The following is a 22,661-nucleotide window of genomic DNA, read 5'->3' on the forward strand; positions in this document are numbered from 1 at the left end:
ATTTTGTTTCAACTGTTCATTATATTTAAGTATTTTGTTGCAGGGACTTTTGTCAGCACATGTTTTTAAAGTTGGTAAACAAAGAATTTATTAAAAAGTGGAGGTTAACTCCTTAATATTGGTGAAAAAATATTTCAGTGACTTTTTTTCTAATAGAAATAGTAGTCTTTTTATTCTGGTCTTCAGAAAACCCAAACTGCCTAAGGAAAGTGAATTTCCAGTAAGTTGAGAATGACCTCTAAGTGACCATAAAGAAAATTATGTGCTATGTGCCTTGCAGGACCAACTTTTTCCAAACTTTAAAAGGAGTTTTCCTTAATGGTGGTGTCAGGTGTCTTCCTTTCCTCCTTCTTCCCCAATCCTTCCTATTAATCACAAGAGAGGAGGGAAGGGGGGGATAATCTTCCTAACACTTCATGCTTTTGGACCTCAACTTTGTGTCAAGGTTTTAACAAGCCAGCACTTCCAGTCTGTATCATTGAGTAGGGTGTTGGAGAGGGATGGAAATAGAGTAAAAGGTATTCTGTCTAATCTGTTCTTTTCTGGAATATTTACCTTTAAAAAAAAATCCCCCAAAAGAGTGTAATACAAGCAAGGTATTTGGACACAGTCCAACTATGTCTGTGTGTCAGATGAAAATGTTTGACCAGGAGATGGCAGTAGTCAATTTTCTTTGAGAGGCACAAAAAAAGATGATGATTTATAGACCAAGATAATTTAAATCTCATTCGAAGTATACATACTTAATGAGCCAATAAAAATCTAGAGGATTTGCAAATGGAAACAACTGTCTGTCACTTTTAACCAGAAGGTCTTGTCTTCACCACAGCTAACTTAATCAGTCAAAAATTTGAGGGTAAAAATTAATAAGAATCATTTGAAGGAAAAATGAACATTTGCAACATGATAAGTAGATGTGGGTTTAAGTAAATACAACATTTTAAAATGAAACACATCTGTTACTCTGAGTTCAAAGCACCCTCTTTATGAAAACTTCATGTCAAATGGTTGCCTTTGTTGAGATAGCAAGGGACAATGAGTACTTGCCTGAAAATGGAGAAGCATTTCAAAGGCAGGATCATTTAGGTATTTTTTCAGAGTTTAAAGTGTGAGTGTATATATTGATATTAGAGCTTAGAAAATCTGGAGCCCTGAACTGAAGTGTGAATTCAGGGTGTTGGGATAAAAGGGAAATTGTTCTCCACTTAGGGTTGGATGTAAAAAAAGGCTTTTTATTTTATTAATAAATACTTGACAAGATTTGATTCATCTTTTGCCTATGGTCATAAATAGATATATATGACAGAGCTTTCTTTTGTTGTTTAAAAATTTTTGTGGTCTGCAGTGAACATGTGTTTTTACTGAAAGAAAGTTGATTGATGTATTCTAATGAAAGTTGAAGTTCAGTAGGACTGTTACAGTATCATGCCTGAAAGGGCAACGTCTCCTGAAAGTTACAACTGAAAATAAAGCCTGAATGTATTATTAATTGAAATGTGTGCCTTCTCTAGACACAGTGGAGACAGTGGTTTGAAAATATATATTTGTAGTACATAATATACATGCATATGTATTTTTGGCTTAAGAATACCCTTTAATCTTTGTACTATTCTTTCATATATCTTCATATGTTTAATATGATAATAATTGTTGTGGTTGGTGAATGCACATATTTCTAGAATATGAGCATTTTTAGACTCGTGATTAAGATGATTCAAAATTTTTATATTAAAATGAAATAACAGGTGGCAAGGCTTGACTGCAGAGCATTTTTAAACTTTAATATGAGCAGCTCAGAACCAAGAGGTAGATGTATCTTCACTTAATTATTTTTCCACAGCACAGGCTCTCAGAATGTGACTTAGAGAGCACAGCTTCATGATAATAATTTCTTTTTATCTCCAGCTAGTGAATTATATTCAGGCAGCCATAAGTACATGGGAAAGTAATATTGGGACACGAAGCAATTGGCTTTGTTGCCACAGAGAGATTGCACAGTTGCTTGTGGGAGGAGATGATCTGTGCAATAAATGATTAAGAGGGCAAGAAGCCCATAAAACAATCTGTATGAAAAAATAAAGCTTCCAGAGTTCCTGTTTGGTATTGAAAATGAGCTACTCCTGGGTTAACACGGCCATTATGCTGTAATCCTGGAAACAGGGATATTACAAAACATTTTTTTGCCTCTCTTCTTTAGCCAGAAATTGCTCTGATTCAGGTTATTTTTTCTTAAAACTATTGTGGCATGAGGCAAATCTCTAACAGATGCTTGGAGGAAGGAAGAAGATTAAGATAAGTCTAAAGGTCTTTATTTTTTTTTTTCTTGGAATTGGAACTGTTTTGGTGAAACTCTTAACAACCTTAACAACAATTCTGCTGAAAGTTTGCTTTCTCCCTCATATCCTGCTGTTCCATTTTTTGGACTGAGTCTCATTAAGGCTTTTGCTAAAGACTGTCCATACCACCCTGAAGACAGCAGCCAGTGGAGCATAACAGAGCTCTTCTTTCACACTGTAGAGAGGACCACTGCAACCTGAGAGCTAGGAATAGGTTGTGTAGCTTGCATTGCTACTTGAATTTGACTGATTTTATTAGACTCATAGAATTTTCAGGGTTGGAAGGGATCTTTAAGATCATCTAGGTCCAACCCCCCCAGCCATGGGCAGGGACACCTCCCACCAGATCAGGTTGCTCAGAGTCCTGCCCAGCTTGGCCTTAAAATCTTTCAGGGATGGGGTTTCCAACACCTCCCTGGGCAACCTGTGCCAGGGTCTCACCACCCTCATGGGGAAGAACTTCTTCCTAATTTCCAATCTAAATCTGCCCTCCTCTTGTTTGAAGCCATTCCCCCTGGTCCTATCACTACCTGACATCCTGAAGAGTCCCTCATCAGCATTTCTGATATAAGATCTTGGATAATTAGTTGATTATATAATTTAGCTATAATTATGGCATTTTTTAAGCAAATCTCCTGTTAACTTTTTTTGTAAGTTTTTTCAGTGCTGCTTCAGAACTGATTTCTGCTCTGTTTTGACTCTGGTTTTCCTATACAGTCACCTCCCCATGATATCAGATGGCTTCCTGACACAATTCAGTTAATAGATTTTACATCCAGCCAGGTCAGGAAATGCATAGCTGTGTTTCCCACAGAAACTCTGCTTTTTCTGTAAGTAGTCATTGGCTTTTAGGTGCTCCAAGTGAACATCAGTTCTCCAAAAGTTTTCATTTGCTTTTTCTGCACATGTGACCAGAGCAGTTGTGGGATATCTCATGTGTTGGAAAACATGCAACTGAGTAATAAGAATGGATTTTGTATAATATCCCCACATAAAATCCTCAGTAGCCACATTAGGGAGGTTCTAGTTTGAATTACCTTAAGTAATTTGGAACAGGAGTCTTGAATTCCTTGACTTTTGTAAATATCATTTAGCTGTTAAGAAGTGCCACTTTATATCTATGGTTGCTTTTTCCCCACTGAGTTACTTCACTTATTTTCCAATCAAAACTTTGATTTTTTTCATAGCTTGAGGTGACATCTTGGGTAGAACTGTTACTGTAGACAGTGGTGTCCTTCTGTGGGTGTGTTCTGCTGCTCCAGGTTTGGGTCCTGACAAACTGAGCCCCAGGAACTGCTGTGGGTTTCATGGGACTCTGCAGATGCTGGAAGCCATTCCAGAAAGATCTCTTTCTGGGAAATCATCCTCTGGTCACTTGACCTTTCTTTCACTTGCTTATTTGTGCAGAAGTCATTAACAAGAGGAATAACTTACAAGCTCAGAGAGCTGGTGAAGCACAAACCTCCCTGGTATGCTTTTTAGACTCCTTGAATGTAATTTGATTGGTTTTGTTGTTGCTTTTTTTGTTTGGTTGGGTGGGTTTTTGAGGCATCTTAGTTAACTGAAAGCCAAGTAATCAGGTAGAGGAATGAAAAACAAAACCAAAACAAAACAAAACCCACAAAAAACCCAACAACCTACACCTTATACTTAGAGAAAACTTTACCCAGTGGGTTCATGGTGCCTCACAGTCTGAGGATTTACTGCTGACTGTTATGCTCAAATAAAAGACATTCTCTTCTGTAGTCCAGCCCCACACCACAGATCACCTGGATCTTTTCTTACTGATCAACATTCATAAAGTTGTCAATTTGCCAGTGTGGTCTTAGGATGTGTTTCTGCTCATAGAAGCAGAAATTTTAATTTCAGGGGGTGAGGCTGTAATCTGTAGCCTCCTTTCTTGAGCAGGTAGAAGTTTGGGGTTTGAACACTTCAGGGTGTGTCCTGTACCAAGTCCCTCCCCTGGTCTGTACACAGCAGCATGGATTTTCACTGAAATTCCAGAACCAGTTGGGTTTTTTCTAGAGAAAGGGAAAGAAAAAAACTTATTCAAATTGACGTGATCACTACTTAAAGGATTACTTCCTATGGAGACTGTCAAATACTTGGATTTTTACTTATCTTCTTTCAGATTTTGGGGGGCTCAAAGTACATATCCAGAAATCTCATCTGATTCACTCTTCAAGCCCGGGTTTTAAAGGATTGTAGGTGATCTAATCCAGGGACCTAGGGCATCCCTTAGAATGCATTTTATACATCATAAACCTAAAGTTAGGAAAGTGACAAAATTAAGCCTGATATTTCACTCATAACTGGAGGCTGTAAGATACAAGTAATGAGGGATTCTAGTCTCTTTTTCATGTAGATAAGCTGAAAACCCCATGGTATTACTGCATCAAGCATCCAAGGTACCTTCTGGAGTTTGTGTGTCCTTTTTGCCTCAAAATATCACATTGTGCCCATTATGCCTGCCTGCTGAGCATCAGCTGTCTGTATCATGTCATGCAGGCACCAGAGGCTTCTGTGGATCTTCTCAAGTACAAATTAATCATTAAAGGATTTCATTTCCAAATTTATTAGAAATTCTTTTTTTAAAAAATTAATAATCACTTTTGCTTTTCAACCACTCTTGACTATCTGCTGGAACCACAGCACTAAGCTCCATGTGGCATTATTGTCTCGTGCCTGCACTGTTGAGTTCTCCATATTTTTCTAATTTTTCCCTTTTTGCAGGGCTTGGGTTGGGTTTTTTGATTAGCTCAGGGCTTGTGAGGCTTTTTTTGTAGCTTGCATCTCTAGTGACCAGGCACATTCTCTGCATGATTCTCATGAAGAGGAGAGTACCTCTTGCTTGCATCTCCACTCTTAAGGGATGGAATTGTACAAGCTGAGAGCCCTAAAACTGAGGTACCCACTTTGCCATCCTACCTTTGATCTTTTTCCAAGTCCAGTTTCCAATTTTATAAATCCACCTATTGTGGGGCCAAGCTAGAATGTGATGCTTTTGTTTGTGTGAGATTCTCTAGGGGTGGCAAATCAGCTGGAGGCACCATGAATTGCAAGCAGGGCAGGGGCTTGGTATCAAATATTAAACACAGTCTCAGATCTCCTGGACACCACCACACTCCTCTCCAGCCTCTCCAAATTGTTGTGCCAAAAGAGCCTTTCTCACAGCCTGTGTAGGATCTGTAAACACGCTAGGATCTGACTGAAGCAGCTTTGTATTGTGTATTATGATTTGTATGCACTTTTACAAACTTACTGTAATTGCTGTTGCCTTCATTGTAAAGAGCAAAAAATAAACACACACAATAAACCCCCTAAATGGGCACTGATCCCACTGGCACTGATCTTGAGTAACTCTGAATAAAAGCAGATGGTAGGAAGCTGACTGGGCTGACCTGCTTTCCCCTTTCATGCAAACATTGCTTATATAAATGGGGGACACACACAAAAAATTAATGGGCTTGGGCAAGGCACCTAAGGACAGAGACTCCCCCTGTACTTAATGCTTACATCAGCCCCAGGGCTGTTTCCAGTTAGCTCTTCTCTAGAGGGAGAAGTTTCTCACAAATTAGTGGTTCCACAGCTCTGAGCCCATGGTTAAATAAGAAAGAGCTGATGTACAGCTAGAAAAGGAAGTGTGCTTTGCTGTTCTGGGGCCTGGGTGGTGTGGCAGGTCATGGAAAAGGATCAGGATAGTCTCTCCTGAGCCTGTTACTCACTTATATACATATAATTGAGTCTGAAGTCCCTTTACACATAACATTATATCATAATGTTGTAAAGAAGTATTAGATTTTTATGATCTTCTACTACTTTAATTTGTGTGCCTATTCATTAGCAGTGATGGGAAATGAATTTAAATTGAGATTCCTGGTTCTAAATGATGCTTCTCAGTATGTCACTATAACAAAATGTGTTGCAAGAAACAGCATTGTCATCATCTTCTTCAGCAGAGCATTTGGTTGGAGTTCCTGCCTCCAGGAGCATCCTGCAGCCTCTGCCAGAGATCAGAGCCTGCAAACACAGTTACCTGAGTAAGATGCTTTTACACTCCTCAGACTCTCTTGTTTTCAGCCTGGTGCACCCGTGCCAGCTGAGCTGGAGTCAGGAACCATTCCAGCAGTCTCAGGTAGAGCTGCTGCTTGCTGACTCTGGGTTAGATCACTTGGCAGATGCACTGTAGGATCTTTTAGGGTGATTATCCTCCCGTGGATTAAGTCATCTAAGTAGGCCACTTATCTCACATTTCTTTTTTAGTGTGAAAGTTGTGTTTCTTTTATAAAAGGCATCAGTATCAGAACTGGGGTCCTGCACTTTGGCCACAACAACCCCATGGGGAGCTCCAGGCTGGGCACAGAGTGGCAGAAAGGGACCTGGGAGTCTGGATTGCCAGGAAGCTGAAGAGGAGCCAGCAGTGTGCCCAGGTGGCCAAGAAGGCCAATGGCATCCTGGGCTGGCTCAGGAACAGCGTGGCCAGCAGGTCCAGGGAAGGGATTCTGCCCCTGTGCTCAGCTCTGGGGAGGCCACAGCTTGAGTCCTGTGTCCAGTTCTGGGCCCCTCAGCTCAGGAAGGAGATTGAGGTGCTGGAGCAGGTCCAAAGGAGGCAACCAGGCTGGTGAAGGGACTCGAGCACAGATCCTATGAGGAGAGGCTGAGGGAGCTGGGGGTGTTGAGGCTGGAGAAGAGGAGGCTCAGGGGAGACCTCATCACTCTCTCCAACTCCCTGAAAGGAGGTTGGAGCCAGGGGGGGGTTGGGCTCTTTTCCCAGGCAACTCTCAGCAAGACAAGAGGGCACAAGAGGTCTCAAGTTGTGCCAGGGGAGGTTTAGGTTGGACATTAGAAAGAATTTCTTTCTGGAGAGGGTGCTCAGCCATTGGAATGGGCTGCCCAGGGAAGGGGTGGATTCTCCATCCCTGGAGCTATTTCAAAAGAGCCTGGATGTGGCACTCAGTGCCATGGGCTGGGAACTGCAGTGGGAGTGGATCAAGGGTTGGACTTGATGAGCTCTGAGGTCCCTTCCAACCCAGCCAGTTCTATGATTCTATGATGCCTTTGGGTGCTGGCAGCACAGTGCATGGAGATGTTGTGGTGACACAAGATGAAGACAAGGAGTATTCCAAACATACTTCAACTTGGAGAAACACATACAGCACTGTGATAGAAGTGGAGGCTTTGTGCCTTCAATATGTGCTGAGTTTGTTTTGAGGGATTTTTTTTCTGGCAGATGTTGCCCTTTAGAATTCAGTGCTTTGTGCATGTCTGAGAGCAGTGCAACAGAAGGAACAGCTTCTGCTTTCCCTGCTGGGTTGGTTTTGGTGATCCTTGGGCATCCTTTACCTGATGTGAAGAGCTCTCAAGTCAGCTTTTTAAAGCACTCCATCAAAACTGGAAGGAGCCAGCTGTGGAGTGGCTGTGTAGAAGAGAAATTACAAGGATGAAAGTGTCTATGCTGAGTGGAGGAGCTTGATGTGAGTGAGGAATAACCCATGGATTCTGACTCTCTGCCCCTGTCATGTTCCAAAGGCTGGAAACGTGGAGATTCTTGTTGGATCCCACCAGGACAAAGTAAGGATAACACCCTATGGGGTGCAATGACAAAGCTGTGTTGAGCAGAACTGGTGGGTGTTAAAGCTGTAACTAGGAAACCTAGCTCTGTAGAGACAGGAATAGGAAGAGAAAAGAGAACAAAAAAGAAAAGAGAAAGGAAAAATTAGAGGTAAAATTGCTGGTCCTGGATCCAGCGTTGGGCTGGTAGACCAGGGAAGGGTTGGTGGCAGTGGAATTGGCTTTGTGGCCTCCCTCCTATCAAGGAACTGTCTCTTCTGAAGTCCTTCAGACTGTTTGAGACAAATGAAGGAGATGGGGAATGTAAAAAAGCTGTCATTCTAAGCCATTAAATGTTTTTCTTTGTCATTTTTAATGCTTTGTAAATTTTTGTACTGCTAGCAGAGGCAAGGCATAGCTGTAAAGTTATTAATAAAGTCTAACTGGCTAATAAAGACAGATACTTAGATGATTGGTGTTCAAAGCCATGTTGTAAAATTATTTTTTTAACTGCTTATTATACTGTGAAAGGGCTTGATTTATGGGCAGTTTTCATGTTCTTGATCAGTGTCATTACCTACATACTTCATTATTTTTCTAGATAGCTTAGGAGTAAAAAAACCTACTTCATGCACTGAAGAGAGGCCAGGTTTTCCCAGCACCAGCTTCTCAATACAGTGACACAAAGGCTGCTTATAATTAATATAAATACAAGTTTTCAGTGCCCAAGTGATTCATTTCTTAAGACTGGGAGCTCAGGAAACTTTCCAATAAGGCCAACAGCATGGAGCAAGTGTTATCTGTGATGTCTTCTACATGAAGAATCCTATATAAATAACAGTAATACTACTCTTTGATAACATGCTGATTTTGAGAAATGCAGTCTGCCAAAGTAGCTTTTTGCCTAAAAAATAGGGTAAGGACTGGTGAGTGAAGATTAAAGTTGCCATGTGTGACTTGTTGCTCACTGCTGAGGTTGAGTGTGGGGCTGTGTTTTGTAATAGTGTTGAATAACGTGTGCAAATGTAAAACTTACTCAAAACACTTTTTTGTCTTCTGCAAAACTAATTTGTAAAGTAAAATACAACAATTCCTCATCTCTGAATTACCAGTTCTAAGTGTGCTTTTGGTGACTGCAATTGGAACAGCAATAAAAGATGGAGATGGGTTAAACTTTTTCTGTGCACTACTGTGCTCTGTTTTTTTATCATGAATGCTGTCATTCAAGAAAAAAAAAAATACCCAAAACCTAGAAAAACCTAATTTAGATTCAGGACCTTTTTATTTGTGTTGTTGTTCTTCTCTAATCTGAAACATATTTGGCTTTTAAAGAAGTAGGAACTGATTTTGAGCACAGCTCTAAACAACCTGAGAGAAAGTTGTTGAGTGTGACACAAAATATGTTCAAGTTCTGTGAAATGCATTTTTTCCACTCCCAGTGCTTTGGCTGCAGGGAGGTAGCTGGTTGTCTTTGTATATAGCATGATTTTGAATTTCCATTAACTCTTTTTTTTTTTTTTTAATGTCAGAACAAAACATCAGATCATAATATGCAAACATTTTTCTGTATCTGGTAGAATTGCAGCTCTGTTTTGGCTCAGAATTATGCAGTCAAAGCAGGTTAGATTTAACATGGGGTGATTTGCTGACCTCCATCCTAATTTAGGTTCTTACAGAAAAGTAACAGTATTGGGGTTGCATATCATGGCCTTGTTTTATGCACTGTACATATTGCAGGAGTTAGGCAGAGCTGTGTTTGTTTAAAGACAATAAAACAGCTGCAGTTTCTGTCCTTGTCAGGCCATTGTATCTTCAGTAGAAGTAAAAAAGCATGGAATTTGCTGGCAGTTGCTTAATTTCTGTTGTTTTGTTCTGTGTTTTTTTTTTTTTTTTTTTTAGTTTGTTTTCATAATCCTAAAACCATAACTACAGATCTTGAGAAAATGGTTTTATTTACTTAACAGCTACCATTGTGCCCTGTTACATAAATCAAAAAATTATAAATGGGAAATACTCCTTGGAGTTACAGTGCAAACACACCATTAACTCCTCTTGCTTATTTCAGTAATTGGACCCGCTCCTAGAGACAGGCAAGTGGGGAGATTACACAGGGAATTTTGTTTCTGAAGATGAAGCTTCCTTCCTGACTCAGAAAAAAAAAACCAAACCCAAAAAACATGAGAAAGAGAAAGGAAAAAAAAAAGCAAGGGGGGAGCAGTTTCCTGTTGGAGCCTTCACTTTGAGGAGCAGTCGTGCTCCAGCTGGCCCTGCCACACTTTGTGGAGGCATCCTCTGATGAGCAGTGTCCAAAACCATTTTTACAAGAGGATTTGCAGTTTGCCTCTGCAGGCAGACCTGGGATTTAAAGAGGTTTTTGCTCTTCTCTCCTTTTCGAAGCAAGGCTGTGGCAGACAGTGTCTCTGAGGTTAAGGCTTGGTGAAGAGGGTTTCAACCCAAAATTTCTGCTGTCTGTAAAAAAATGTGTTGTGACGTTGGTGTAGATGATGTGAAAAATGAATAATAGCAGCACTGGAGGCAAAATCTTCTCTGCTACGATATGGCAACCCATCCCTTCATCAGGGGTTTCAAGAATTTGGCTGCACTTTTGGAAATAAGCCTCATGGCTCTGCCAGAGAGATGTTTTAGCTTAGAGCACAGCACACAAGGGCTTTGTTGGAGTGCTGGCTCTGTGTGTACAGCAGGAAACTGCAGTAAAAACCTTGCTTTTTCTACCTATAGTGTGTGGTGGCTGCTTCCAGTGTTGCCAAAGCTGTGTTTTAGTCTTTTTTTCAAGTAAAGCTCTGCTCACAGGCTTGAGCACCCCAACAGCTACAAGCTAAAGCCACTTAAGTTGACAATTAGGGCCTGACTTTACACTTCCTTAATTGTGTAGGAAATTGCGTAGGAAAGCTGGGGCAGGACTTGGAGTGGAAAGACAAGGGGTGAGGGCTTCAACTGGAAGAGGGGAGATTTAGTTAGACATTAGGAAGAAATTCTTTCCTGTGAGGGTGGTGAGACCCTGACCCAGGTTTCCCAGAGAAGCTGTGGCTGCCCCATCCCTGGCAGTGTCTCAGCCCAGGTTGGATGGGGCTTGGAGCAACCTGGGCTGGTGGGAGGTGCAGGGGGGCTGGAACTGGATGATCTTTAAGGTATATTCCAGCCCAAACCATCCTATGATTGTGACTTTCTTTCTTTAAGGGCAAACTCCCTCACTCTATCCAACATGAGCTGTTCAATGAGACCTAAACATCCAGTTCTTTAACCCAGCTGCTGCTTGCAAATCTACATAGGAAGTGTAGCTCTTAGGAAGAAGAGCAGACTTCATGTGCACCCACTGTAGGTCCTAGTAGCATGTTTAGAAGATGATTAAATTGTGCAAGCACAGCTAGCTTGGAAAGCTGTGAATTAACCATCAAGCAATCTCCAGAAGCAGTGAAGCTCAGGGGATGTGTGGTGGTGAGCTGAAGCTGATGGGTCCCAGGACATTGGGATTTCTTAAGGCATCCAGGACATCTGCATCTTGCTGCATTTTGCTTGAGTACCCATATATGTGACTGTCTTCTAGACTGTACCATCCAACTGTTCACGCTCCTGTAGGGTGCTGCACTGCAGAGCCTGCCAGAGGGAATATTTTCAAGTATATTAAAAGAAAGTTCAGATGTTTTTAGTCTGAGAGTGAAACTGCAGAAGGCCCTTAGAGGTCTGACTTATTGTGCAATCTCTGTAAGTAATTTGTAATCAAAATACCTTTGCACATGTCACTTTTATATTTCCTGTAATAAAACAGCAAGAGCAATTAAGATTTTGGACCACAGTCTTCTACAAGCTTCTAAAAATGAATGGGCTGGGGATTGTTTGAGTTACATCTGAAATAGCCGATTTGAAAATTTTTGATTCCTTCAAAGAAAGTTTGGTTAGAGCTCTTTTAATAGATTTTTAACTGTAGTCTGACAAATGAAATTGTTATGTGGTAACATAATTGATCTAAAGCTTACTTCTGAAAAAATGTAAGAAACCAAAAGAACTCTTCACAGAACTGGAGGACATCTGCACTCCACTAACCCAGCATGTGACTGACTGGGCTTTATGCATTTAAACCCAAAAAGAAGCAGTAGATGTACTGCCATATGAATGCAAATGTGTCTAATAACACACTGTGGGCTGTGTGTATCTGTAATGTTCTTCTGACACGGTTCAGAAGGTTGTCTGTGGTCGTGGCATTCTTCAGGAAACATTAGATTAATATAGCTGCCTCTGTCATAGAATTTTTTTTCTCGTTTAAGTAGGTGTGTGAAGGCTGGTGCTACATAAATGAATTACACGGAAGACTTTGGAGGAAGAGGGGGCTTGTAAACTAGACTGAAATTAATGAATATAAGAGTTAGAAATCAAAACTTTATGTTTAGTCTAAGGAGAAACAATTCCTTAAACCATAACCACATGGCTGTTTCTTGTTTGCATCAACTCTGGTTGACTGTTATTGTCTTCTGTTAATTCTCTGGGGCAGTGGCCTGACTTTGTTGAATGAGCCAATTGTTTTCCTTTGTGTTGCCCATCAAGTAAGTCCCCATCTGGTTTGTATCAGACTGTTTTCACAGCCAACAACTGCTGCCTTTTCTATATCCTGACACTTAAGGGCCCCATGCTATCAAAGCATTGCTGTGATAGCCTGTCTGGCTGGGCCCATACAGCTGTGCCTTGCAGCTTGAAACTATTACCCAAGTAATGGTAACTTAGAACTTGAACTGGCTCTTATTCCCATTGGTGTCGTGTGTACAGTGAACAGAATACATTTTTGTTGAACTCCGTGTGCAACAAAAAAATTCTTTAAAGCTCTCATTTTAGTTCATATGATTGGCTGGTTTTTATTTTCCTGCAGCTTCCTGGATCCAGAGGCAGTTTTGTGTTCTAAAACATTAATGAGCAGGAGACAAGCCGTATGCATTGAAGGCACTGGTGTTATTACTTACTTTTATGGTACATTAAAGCTCAATAAATGAAAAGTAAACAAGCAAATGATTCTTAATGAGGGTTTTTTCTTATCAGATATAGAGTACATTTCCAGGGAACTCTCTGTGCATGCTAAGCACAGGTTGTGTGAATATTGCTGTGCCTTGGCTACCAGACTCATCACTTTCCAAGTAGCCATCAAAAAATACAGGGTAAAGGCAATGAGTTTGCATTAAACTGTTTATTTCTTCTCTGAAGGAATAGGGAAGGACTGGGTAACTCTGTAACCTGGGCAGTAAAGCTATATTGCAGTTAGCATTACAAAATCACTGAGAGGCCCCAGGCATGATCCATGCTCCTTTCTGCCAGGCTTTTTGCATGGCAGGAGACATCCCTGTTCCAAGAGACCTTGCACCATGTGTGTTTTCTCCCTTCAAGATTTAAAAAAAAACCCAACAGTGACATTCAAATGTTGTCTTGTATAAAGAAATTATTATTTTTAAGCACTTCTCTCTTCTGCTCTTGTGTAGGCCATGTAGCTATGAAAATCTTAGTGACAGAGTAATGATAAGGGGAAACATATTCCCTAACTTGTATGTGTATTGGATTTGAATTATATTCAGGACTCTCTAAGGGAGAGAAAGAAAATAATGGATAATGCATTTTAAATTTCTGGTCTTGTTGTGAGCATGTGCAAGAAACTGCTAGAAAGCAGATTGATTTATCTAGTACTTGCAGAGTAAGCATTCCTGAACTTGGGAGTGCATGTGTGTGTATATAATATGAATGAATTTGCTTCAAGTAAAATACTGAGGAGCCATTAAGTTCCATGAGACAAGATGATTTTTTTTTTGCCTTTATGCTTTCCATGTTGTTACACACTGGGTGTCATTGCAGGATTGTGCTATATAATTGGGTTTATGTCATTGTCAGGCACATGGAGGGCTTGCAAAAGCTGCTTGCTTAAGGACCTTTCCACAACTGCTTTTCCTAGGAAGCTGCTATAAATTCAGGAGTTGCAGTGTGTGCTCTGGAGCAGGGAACAGCCCCAGGTGTCTGTGCTGTTCACCTGCCCAGGTTGTGTCCCCTCAGCACCCAGCAGCCCACACCTCCCTGTGCAAGGAAGCTGCTCCCACACCTGCTGACTGAATTCCCAAGCACGTTGATTTCCCTGCACCCTTGCCAGGAATTTTTAGACCCAGACAACTGATAAAAGCTTTTCATTCAGGCTGCTTACAAGCTCTCTCAATCATGCTTGTGGCCCAAAGCAATGAAGAAAGACGTTGACGCGCTGAGCACAAACCAAGTTTGGCACCAACATCTTCAGCTGGGAAGAGTGAATGTCAAAGAGCTGCAAGGCTTTCTCAAACCAGTTGGCAGGAGATGCTAAGAGGAGGTGTCACCATCTCATGCAAGCAGCATCTTCAAGGTTTCAGCTCAGGCCTCTGTGTGCAGCTCCAGAGGTAAAGAGCCCAGATGAGAACCTAATGTAAAGGAGGATGTTCTGTGTCTGGGTAGGCACTGCCTGAGTACTGCTCAGAGGTGTGTGCAGGGCAGCTCCTGGGTTGCTGACAACAGTTGCTGGTTCCCCTGTTGCTGCTGGGGAACTGGTGTGAACATTTCAAGCAGCACAGCATTGCTGGGAGCAGCCTGCAGTCCTTCTCCTCCTTTTTATAGTGGTTAGAAGAGATGGAGGGGGGTGTTTTATTAAGATAAGTAGTGGTGTGCATCAGAGAGTTAAGAAGGTGGTGTAAGGTGCTGGATATAAAGCATAGATGCAGAGCAATACATTTCTGCAGTTCATTTATTTTGCTGATTTACAGCTCAAATTCACCCAAGTATTGCAGAGGAATTTTGGTTTTACTCTTTCCCATAAAACAGGCCAAGGTTCTTGGATCATTGTGTGTCTTTTTTTTTTTTTTTTTTTTTTTAAGAGAGGGATGCTTATCTCTATTGCACAAAGCTTAAACATTTTAGATTTTAGCAAACATTAACATGACACAGAATAAAACCATGTTTTTACTCTCAGACTCTTCCAAGTCTCTGGTCCTGGGCATTAAATTGTAATGGTAATGTTACTTGTCATCACACAGGCTACTCATTTCAAGAGAAGGTTTAGACTGTCTTAACAGAAGAGGGTCTGGACACTTAAATAATGGCTGTTTCCCAACTCCCTATCCATTAAAGATATTAAATGTTTTCCTTTTTTTAACATATGTAGATTACTCTGGTATTCTTTCTGAGCTGACAGAAAAATTGCTTGCCTCTAAAATACCTAGAATTGGTTATGCCTAAAACATTTTTCCAAGTTAATTGATATGCACAAAGGTTAAGACCTTTAATGGCCATTTTATGTTGTTTAACAAATTTAAAAGAGGGGTTTTTAACAAGTTGGGCAACGTGTGTGCTGGAAATGTGAGTAGAGATGTCCTAGTGTTTATTAGAATGCATCACTTGAAAGCACTCTCTGTACAGGGCTGGTTTTATTCTGGCTTGTTTTGTTTTTTCCTGGGTAAAACATTCATAATCTCCTTTTCAAAAAGTGTAATTAAAAAATTGGAGTAATTGTTCTGTAGGTACGAGCACTTTGATATGCCAGATCTTTGTAATGGTAGCAGTAATAGGAGTCTTGGCAAATTTTTTCCACAGAGAACCCTGCATGACTTTGAAAGTGAAAATCATCAAAAGAGTGTAATAGGGTCATGTGAATATTTAGCATTTAGAAGTATTCAGAATGGAGAAACGCAGCTATTTTCTGATTGTCTAGAAAAACACTTATTTGAACAGTTTTTTATTTTTCATATATAATCATATACATTTTTATTACAAAAGTGCATTTAGTGACTCCTTTCTGTGTGAAGAGTGACTTGCAAATGAGAAAATTCTGCCCTGCAGCACTGCCTGAAAGGCTTTGTTTCACAGCAAGGTTTCTGGTTTCTTCTTGATGCTCATCCCCTGGCCTTCACTCCAGTCTGTGTGCAGAGTCCTGACCTGGCTGGAGGGGATGAAACCTCCTGGCCAGGAAATCCTCTTGTCTGTCTGAAGGAGAGAGCCCATCAAAGTCTCCCATCCTGGTTTTAAGTGATAGAAAGTAGCTTTTGATTTCTTACTCTGATCCACTGAAAGCTGTCCTCTTCCAGTCCTACCAGCAGTCATGTAGCTGAGGAATTCCTGGGGCTGGATTGGGAGGGGATGCTTGGTGAGCATCCCCACAGATCCTGTGCTCAGCCTGCTCAGTGTCTGTTAAGTAGGGATCCTGAGTGACACACACATCACCCAGCAAAGACTGCAGAAAAGCAGCAGTTGGAGCAATTCTTGGTAATTTTCTGCACAGGTCAAACTGATCTGAAGGAGGAGGTGACTCCAGAGTAACCCAACATGTATCCAGGAAAATAACTTACAAAAGAACATCATTTGCTTAGGGGTTCCCCTGACAGGCACACCCATCTTCATTTTGAGTGTGACCTGGGAAGATGTTAATTTTCAAACCCACTGCAACCCAGAGTTATGATGAAACATCACTGAATTGGTTCATTCAACTTTATTACCTGTGTACATTTTTTTTAATTGTTTAAAAATGAAAACAGGCCATGGAACTTGCAAGAATTAAGAAGCAGCTTTGGATTTTTTCTCCTTGCCACTCCCCATACAAATGCTATTATGTCTAGCACTGTGGTATGATGTAGATAAGCTGGAGGCAGTATTGCTGCAATTAATATTGTTAAGATAGGAGATCTCAGTGGAGCCAGTCCTACTGCTGGGGTTGCCATGAATGATTCTGCATCCTGAGGGAAGTCTGCATAACTTAGAATTTAATGTGAATTCCCACTCTTGCTCACGTGAGTCCATATTCTTCTTAAGTTTCTTGCTGTTGCTTCAGATCCTGGCATTGAAATGCTTTTGGGATCCTCAAGAAGCATGAATAACAGGGGTGAATGCATTATACAAGCATACTCTTAAAATTACCTTCCAGTCCAGTGGCCTGCTAAATTTTGCAGGTAAAAAGCCTTGGTATGTAGTTGTTACTTAGTTTTTTCTGAATAATTTAAATATTAATTATACAAATAGATATGCAGGGTTTTAATTATCTCTTGTCAGATTCTGATGATTCCACCAGCTGTTTACTTAGGTTGTCTCCTGTGGGCTTAGAAATGACTGCTCCTTCCAGCCCTTGCACAAGATACATTTTCCTGGTGTTTTCCAAAGTCTCTGGGTCACTAGGAAACCAATTCATTCTCCTTTAATACTTTGAAACAGAAGCTGCTGCTTCAAAATTTACTGCAGACCCCTCATCTCAGTTCTCTTCAAGAACCTGGTTGCAGTCAAGAAACAGCAGTGCTTAAAAGTTAAGACTATTTATTTCCAGCCAATTACACATCCAAAAATTACAGGCATCTGTATGGAAAATCAAATTAAATTTTAATATTTCTTTTTAGTATTAATAATTATTGTAGCTGTTCAGAAAGACCATTACAAATCTTTTGGAAGTGGTTTGCTGGGAAACAACAGCAAGAGTTCTGGCCAGGGAAAGAACTTGTTAAGCAGTGAGAGATATTCTACAGTGCAAAATATGGCAGATCTAAAGGAACAGAGTAGGTTTTAGGCACCAAAAGGAAATATTTATTTAGTAAACTCTGCAATCTCATTTCTAGATGTTTTTGGAGCTGCTTTCTGTCTGTCCTTCCCTACCAGTCTCAGCGTTAGGATTTTGAAAAATCTGGTTCTAGTTTATTTTATGTATTTCTAGTTTTTGTTCTGTTTAGTGTTGTTATTGGTGGGAATAGAACATGTTTTGGAAAACCACTGAACCTTGAACTTGGACTCGAGAGGTGGAAAAATAATTTTCAAATAATCTGCTTTGAAAAACTTGTTAGCTTCCAAGCCTGTGTCCCACCCTCCTTTACTGATTGAGGAGCTGAATTTATTTTATTTTCAGAAATATTTATAGCTAGGATATGCATTAGGGTTTAAGCAAACAAACAAAAAAAGAAAAGCACTTGTATATGCATGTTTATTTTCTGTGTTTCTCTAAGTACATTACACCATCTGAAGATGGAATTTGCCAAGTTTAGGTCAAAACTTGAGCTGAACTCATGCTATATAGTTTTCTGTCTCCACTGGTGTCTACAGCCCACTTGTGGGGGTTTATGAGTTGGCTGAAGCCTTTTGAGAATGAAACTGTGTTTTTTCAGCTCGAGCAGTAGACTCATGCTTTTAAATCCAGACATTTTTGGCTGGAGTCCTACAGATGTCAGTCCATTTCTGTAAAACAACTGAAGTGTTTTAATTGTAAATCTATCCCATTCATGTAACTCAACCCTAGAAAATTCACTTAACTTTGCCCATTCTTTTCTCTTTGTCATGAAACCAGCTGAGTTGGGGGGCTCTGGTTTGCAGTGTGGAAAGCAGAACTTTGTGCATTTGCAGAGCATCTTTTTCTTCCTTTCTCTGTTCCTGTCCCAGTGGAAGGCAGTGGTCTGACCTGCAGCCAGGGGCCCTGTGCTTAGCAAAGCATTTATAAAACGAGTCCCTGCCCTAAAAAGCACATATGATTAAAGATGTTTTGCTTCATTTCTAGCAGAGCTGGGAGGACACCTTCTCCAGAACAACATAAATATACACAGGGACCCAAGGTGGAAGTGGGTCAGGACTAGAAAAGCAAGGGAGCTATCAGTTTTGATGGATGGAGAATGATTTTGTCTAAACAGTTGGATTATTTGAGAAACTTTCAATGGTGCTGCTTATTCCTGAGAATGTTATGTTCTTCACCATCCCAAGGTGATGTGACTGGTTCCTTACCATACTCACTTGCAACTGTATAAACCATTAAATCACAGAAGCATTGACTTATGGAGCTGAAACACAGGGCATAGCCAGACATGAGTCTGAACTGGAACTCCTGTGTATAATTATAAATAGTAACATGACTGACACTGCAGTATATTTTCTTCTTTCAGTGAAGCCTTCAGAATGGCTTCCATCAAAAGATGGATGTTGCAGTGTGCTTTGGTCCAGCAAATCTGGAGTAATTTGGATTTTGCCAGGAGTGGGTTGCTGTACTTGGTAACTTGGCTGTACAACCAGGTATGAAAATGAGGTTTTTTTCTGTAATTCCCTATAGATACCCCTGGAGACTTGGATCAGACACACCTGGGCACAAATACCTACCTCACACCTTTACTTACAGGTAAGGGTAGCAGATAAAGTGTTTCTACTGATAGTGGTTGTGTTACATGTGGGCTTTAAGTATTCTACTTTACAGTCATTGCTGAAAAGAATTTCTGACAACTTTGTTTCCCTGCTAATGGGCTTTTTAACTACAGCCCAGATATAAATCTTTTTTTATGTGTGTGGAAAAACCAAAATGGGGAATGACACAGGGGAAAAAAAAAAAAAAAAAAAAGGCACTTTCATTGAAGATTTTAAGATGCCAAGTAACAGATCTGCAGGTGCTGTGCTATTCCCAGTGCTCTGAATGCTTGAGATAATGCCATCTGGAGGAAGTTATTTGTTGGGATGGGACAGTGTTTTAAACTTTGAAGTCAGTAATAAACAAAGTGAAGCAGCCGGATTCTGGCAGGAGAAGAAACAAGCCATTCATATCAGCTCCTGCTATTAAAGGAATGAGAGCACTGCACTGGAGTCCTTTTTACATAAACTTGGAAGTTTCTTCTTGCTCTGGAAGTTTGCTGCTCCAGTTGTTATGTCTGAGAGTACAGGGAATGTTGCTAGGGGGTGATGATTGTTTCTCAATTTTAGGAAGTAATGCATAGGTAATTGCAGTAATTATGTTTATGGTTTTATATTGAAACTGTAGCCTGGGTCCTGATCCTTCAAGCCTTCCCTATTTATTGGCTTGAAGAGAGTTCTTTTCACTTTATAAGACACAGGTCTGCCTCCAGATAGGTTAAAAAGTGGTATTTAATGTATGGACACCGACCTGAAGGAGTTAAAGCACATGGTTTTTATTTAGCTTAAGAGTCAGACTTGTTTAGTCTTTTTATTTTGCCAAATCCAAAAATTTAAAAAGAAAGATTTAAACATTTTCCTTTGTTCTTATTGTTGCCATATGGTATGACTAACCAAACCTCCCTTCAGTGGGTTTAATTCCTTTTCCATTTGGCATACGTTCACCACACACTTGAATGTAGCACAGGCAGTGTGTGATGGTGCCTCTTAGAGAAAAACTCCCTTCACAGGTCACTGGATGGCTGACACACCATTAATTTTTATGTTTCTGTTAAACAAAGATCTGGAAATTTAGTACTGTACACGAATTTGTTAGGGATTGCCAAGAACAGGAAAAATCTCTAATCTGCAATCTGACCTTTTCCATCAGGGGGTCACCAAGATGTTTGCAGTTGCTGTTGAGTTTCTGCCAGTCCAGGACCCTGAGACACTTACTGGGAGTGTCAGTTTTCACAGTTTATATGAATGTGTTCTCTTAGGCAGTGACAATGAATTTGGAGGACTGGAGGTCACCTCAGGTCACACGTTCCATTTATGGGATTTTAACAAGGAAAAATTTTCTAAATACATCTAAGTACATGATTACAAAATTGCACTGAGTACTTCCAGAGCCTCTAAAGAGGGGAAAAAAAGCTGGGAAGATTACCTGCCTTCCTGCCCCGTGCTGCTTTGTGAATGGAGGAATTTTCCATTCCATTTTTAGGGCATATCAGAATCTTATAGGCACCATTGCAATTTGTGTGCTTCTGGCACAGTGATTAAGAGAAAACCATCTTAGTGTTGGTTCTCTGGTGGGGGGAAGAAATAAAATGGAATATCACATTGATAAAGAAGGAGCTGCCAGAGCCTGTGCAAGTGTTATCTCTGTGTACAGACATCAGTAAATAGGATTTATGTGAGCAGGGACACAAGTATTTCCACCTGTGTGCTTGTATTTGTGTATTTATTCTCACACCCATCACTGCATGCATCCATGAATGTGTTTTATGCACAAGGTTGGATTAAGCAAGATGTTTTAATGATAAAGCACATGTAAGAGTAACTCAGCACTTGTATCTCTTGGCCAACACAATTTCAGAACCAGCAGCTTTCTATCCTGGAAAGTTAAAGTTGTGGAGCAGAAATGTGGCTGAAATAGGATATCCATAGTTGGGGCTTTTTTTACAGTTGGAATACTGAAAAAGCAGGTTCTGTGTTTTCTGGGTACAAAGTTAAAGACTTGAGATTTATACTTTCAAAACAAGGAAAAATTTTACTTTGGCTATTTTTAAGGTTCTCCTTAAAGATGTTTAGATAACTTATGACCTAGTAACTTTCCTGTTGAGCAAGTAGATGGAATAATTATTTTAATTTTTCTGTCCTTTTAACATTTTATATCTATCATAAAATTGAACTATAGTATGTCTGTAAAATATATTAGAGCATGTGTTAGGAGGAATGTAGACTAATATGATACTTTATTTCAGCACCCCAGAATCAAATACTTTGGAAGTTATTACACAGCCTTGGTATAAGGGAATATTCTTTTTTTTTTTTTTTTTTTTTTTTTTCCCTCCATTTTTTCTTTTTTTTTTTTCTTTTAACAAACCTGAAGACAGCTGTTGAAACAATGACATCATGGAATGTGACATGGCTGTGGAAATTATTAACAAAGTCAAGCTTTAAAAGCATCAAACTGCATACAGTACTGGAGAGCTGCTCCAGACTCCAGGTTGATTTACAGAGTTTCCTCAGGCATTACACATCCACGTCTTTGCTGTGTGTCAGCTTCACTTCTGACCAAATAAATGCTTTGCTTTTCTCCAGCTCCCTTTCTGAATTAACCTATTTTTTTATCACACAAAGATGGCTGCAGACTAAGCTGGTGGAAGTACTTCTGGAGAAAACAAAACCCAGATGTTGCTTTGCACATCTTGATGGTGTTACCAGAAATCTGCTTTTCAGTGGTGTTCAGAAGATGGAGAATTTCTCATCTCCCAGCTCATGCCTTAGGTTTGCTGGGGGCCATGCCAACCCAAACTTTGGCAGCTGTGCTTTGCAGAGGGCTTTGGGCTGCTGGGGGCTGTCCAGCCAGTGAGGATAGGATGGAGAAAATATGGACTTCTTGTAAAATGTGTAAGTGGCCATGGTGGGGAGGTGATGTGCAGATTCCCTGGGGACACAAAAAAATGTTCTTGTGGTCTTGCTCCCTCTCCAGAGCTTTTGTCCCAAGGGACAGGGGACCTGGCTGGCATGGGTTGTTCTGTGCACTGGCTTTACTATCTTTGGCCTCATTGATGTTTGACTTCCTGGGCTGTTGGCAGCTCTTCTAGAATGAAAAACACTGGATAAAATTTTATTTTAGCACTGGGTTTTTGTTGTTTTAATTAGCCATTTGAAGCATGCTTTGCTACAAGTCAGATGAAAGCAGATTACTACTACAGTGACATAGCAGATAATTAACTGGGGTGAGAAAGAGCCCAACTTCTTGATTTTATAGGGAAAATAGTGTTTTAATTACCTAGTCTATCACAGAGGAAGGGAGAATTGTTATAGCTTATTGGAATCAGAACAAACTCCAAGAGAGCCTTTGCTCTTATACACAGACTCCTATGTGTTTGTTTTCCATGTAGCTGCTGCACATGAAAATAAATATCCTGAGGACAACTGAAACCTCAGGATGCTCTTTTTGGAGCTTTGGGGATGCTGCACCATTCATCCAGTGCTGTCTCTCCTGTCCTCTTGCATTCTGCATCTTCAGCCAGATTTGTGTCTTGCTCCCCAGCTCTATGAGTTGATTCATCTTGTCTCCTTCCTCTGGCTAAATACTCTTCCCCATGAATATTATTTATCCATGGGAGCTGGGGGTGTTGAGGC

At 40.4% G+C, this 22,661-nt stretch overlaps 2 protein-coding genes across 5 annotated transcripts in view; one reads left to right on the forward strand and one right to left on the reverse strand.

Annotated features, from left to right (window-relative positions):
• The window catches only part of TIMM9 (translocase of inner mitochondrial membrane 9), a 169,348-nt gene that overhangs the window by 60,993 nt on the left and 85,694 nt on the right, over window positions 1-22,661 (reverse strand). The gene's annotated exons all lie outside the window — the stretch shown is intronic.
• KIAA0586 (KIAA0586 ortholog) overlaps window positions 1-22,661 on the forward strand; it is a 76,122-nt gene that overhangs the window by 51,685 nt on the left and 1,776 nt on the right. For all 4 annotated transcript variants that reach the window (XM_071745264.1, XM_071745267.1, XM_071745265.1 and 1 more), the window contains one exon: window positions 18,958-19,023. In XM_071745264.1, the coding sequence (XP_071601365.1) occupies window positions 18,958-19,023 (66 nt within the window). The remainder of the gene's footprint in view (window positions 1-18,957; window positions 19,024-22,661) is intronic.

The sequence above is a fragment of the Heliangelus exortis genome, chromosome 5 (genome assembly GCF_036169615.1).
Source record: "Heliangelus exortis chromosome 5, bHelExo1.hap1, whole genome shotgun sequence".
Lineage (NCBI taxonomy): Eukaryota > Metazoa > Chordata > Aves > Apodiformes > Trochilidae > Heliangelus > Heliangelus exortis.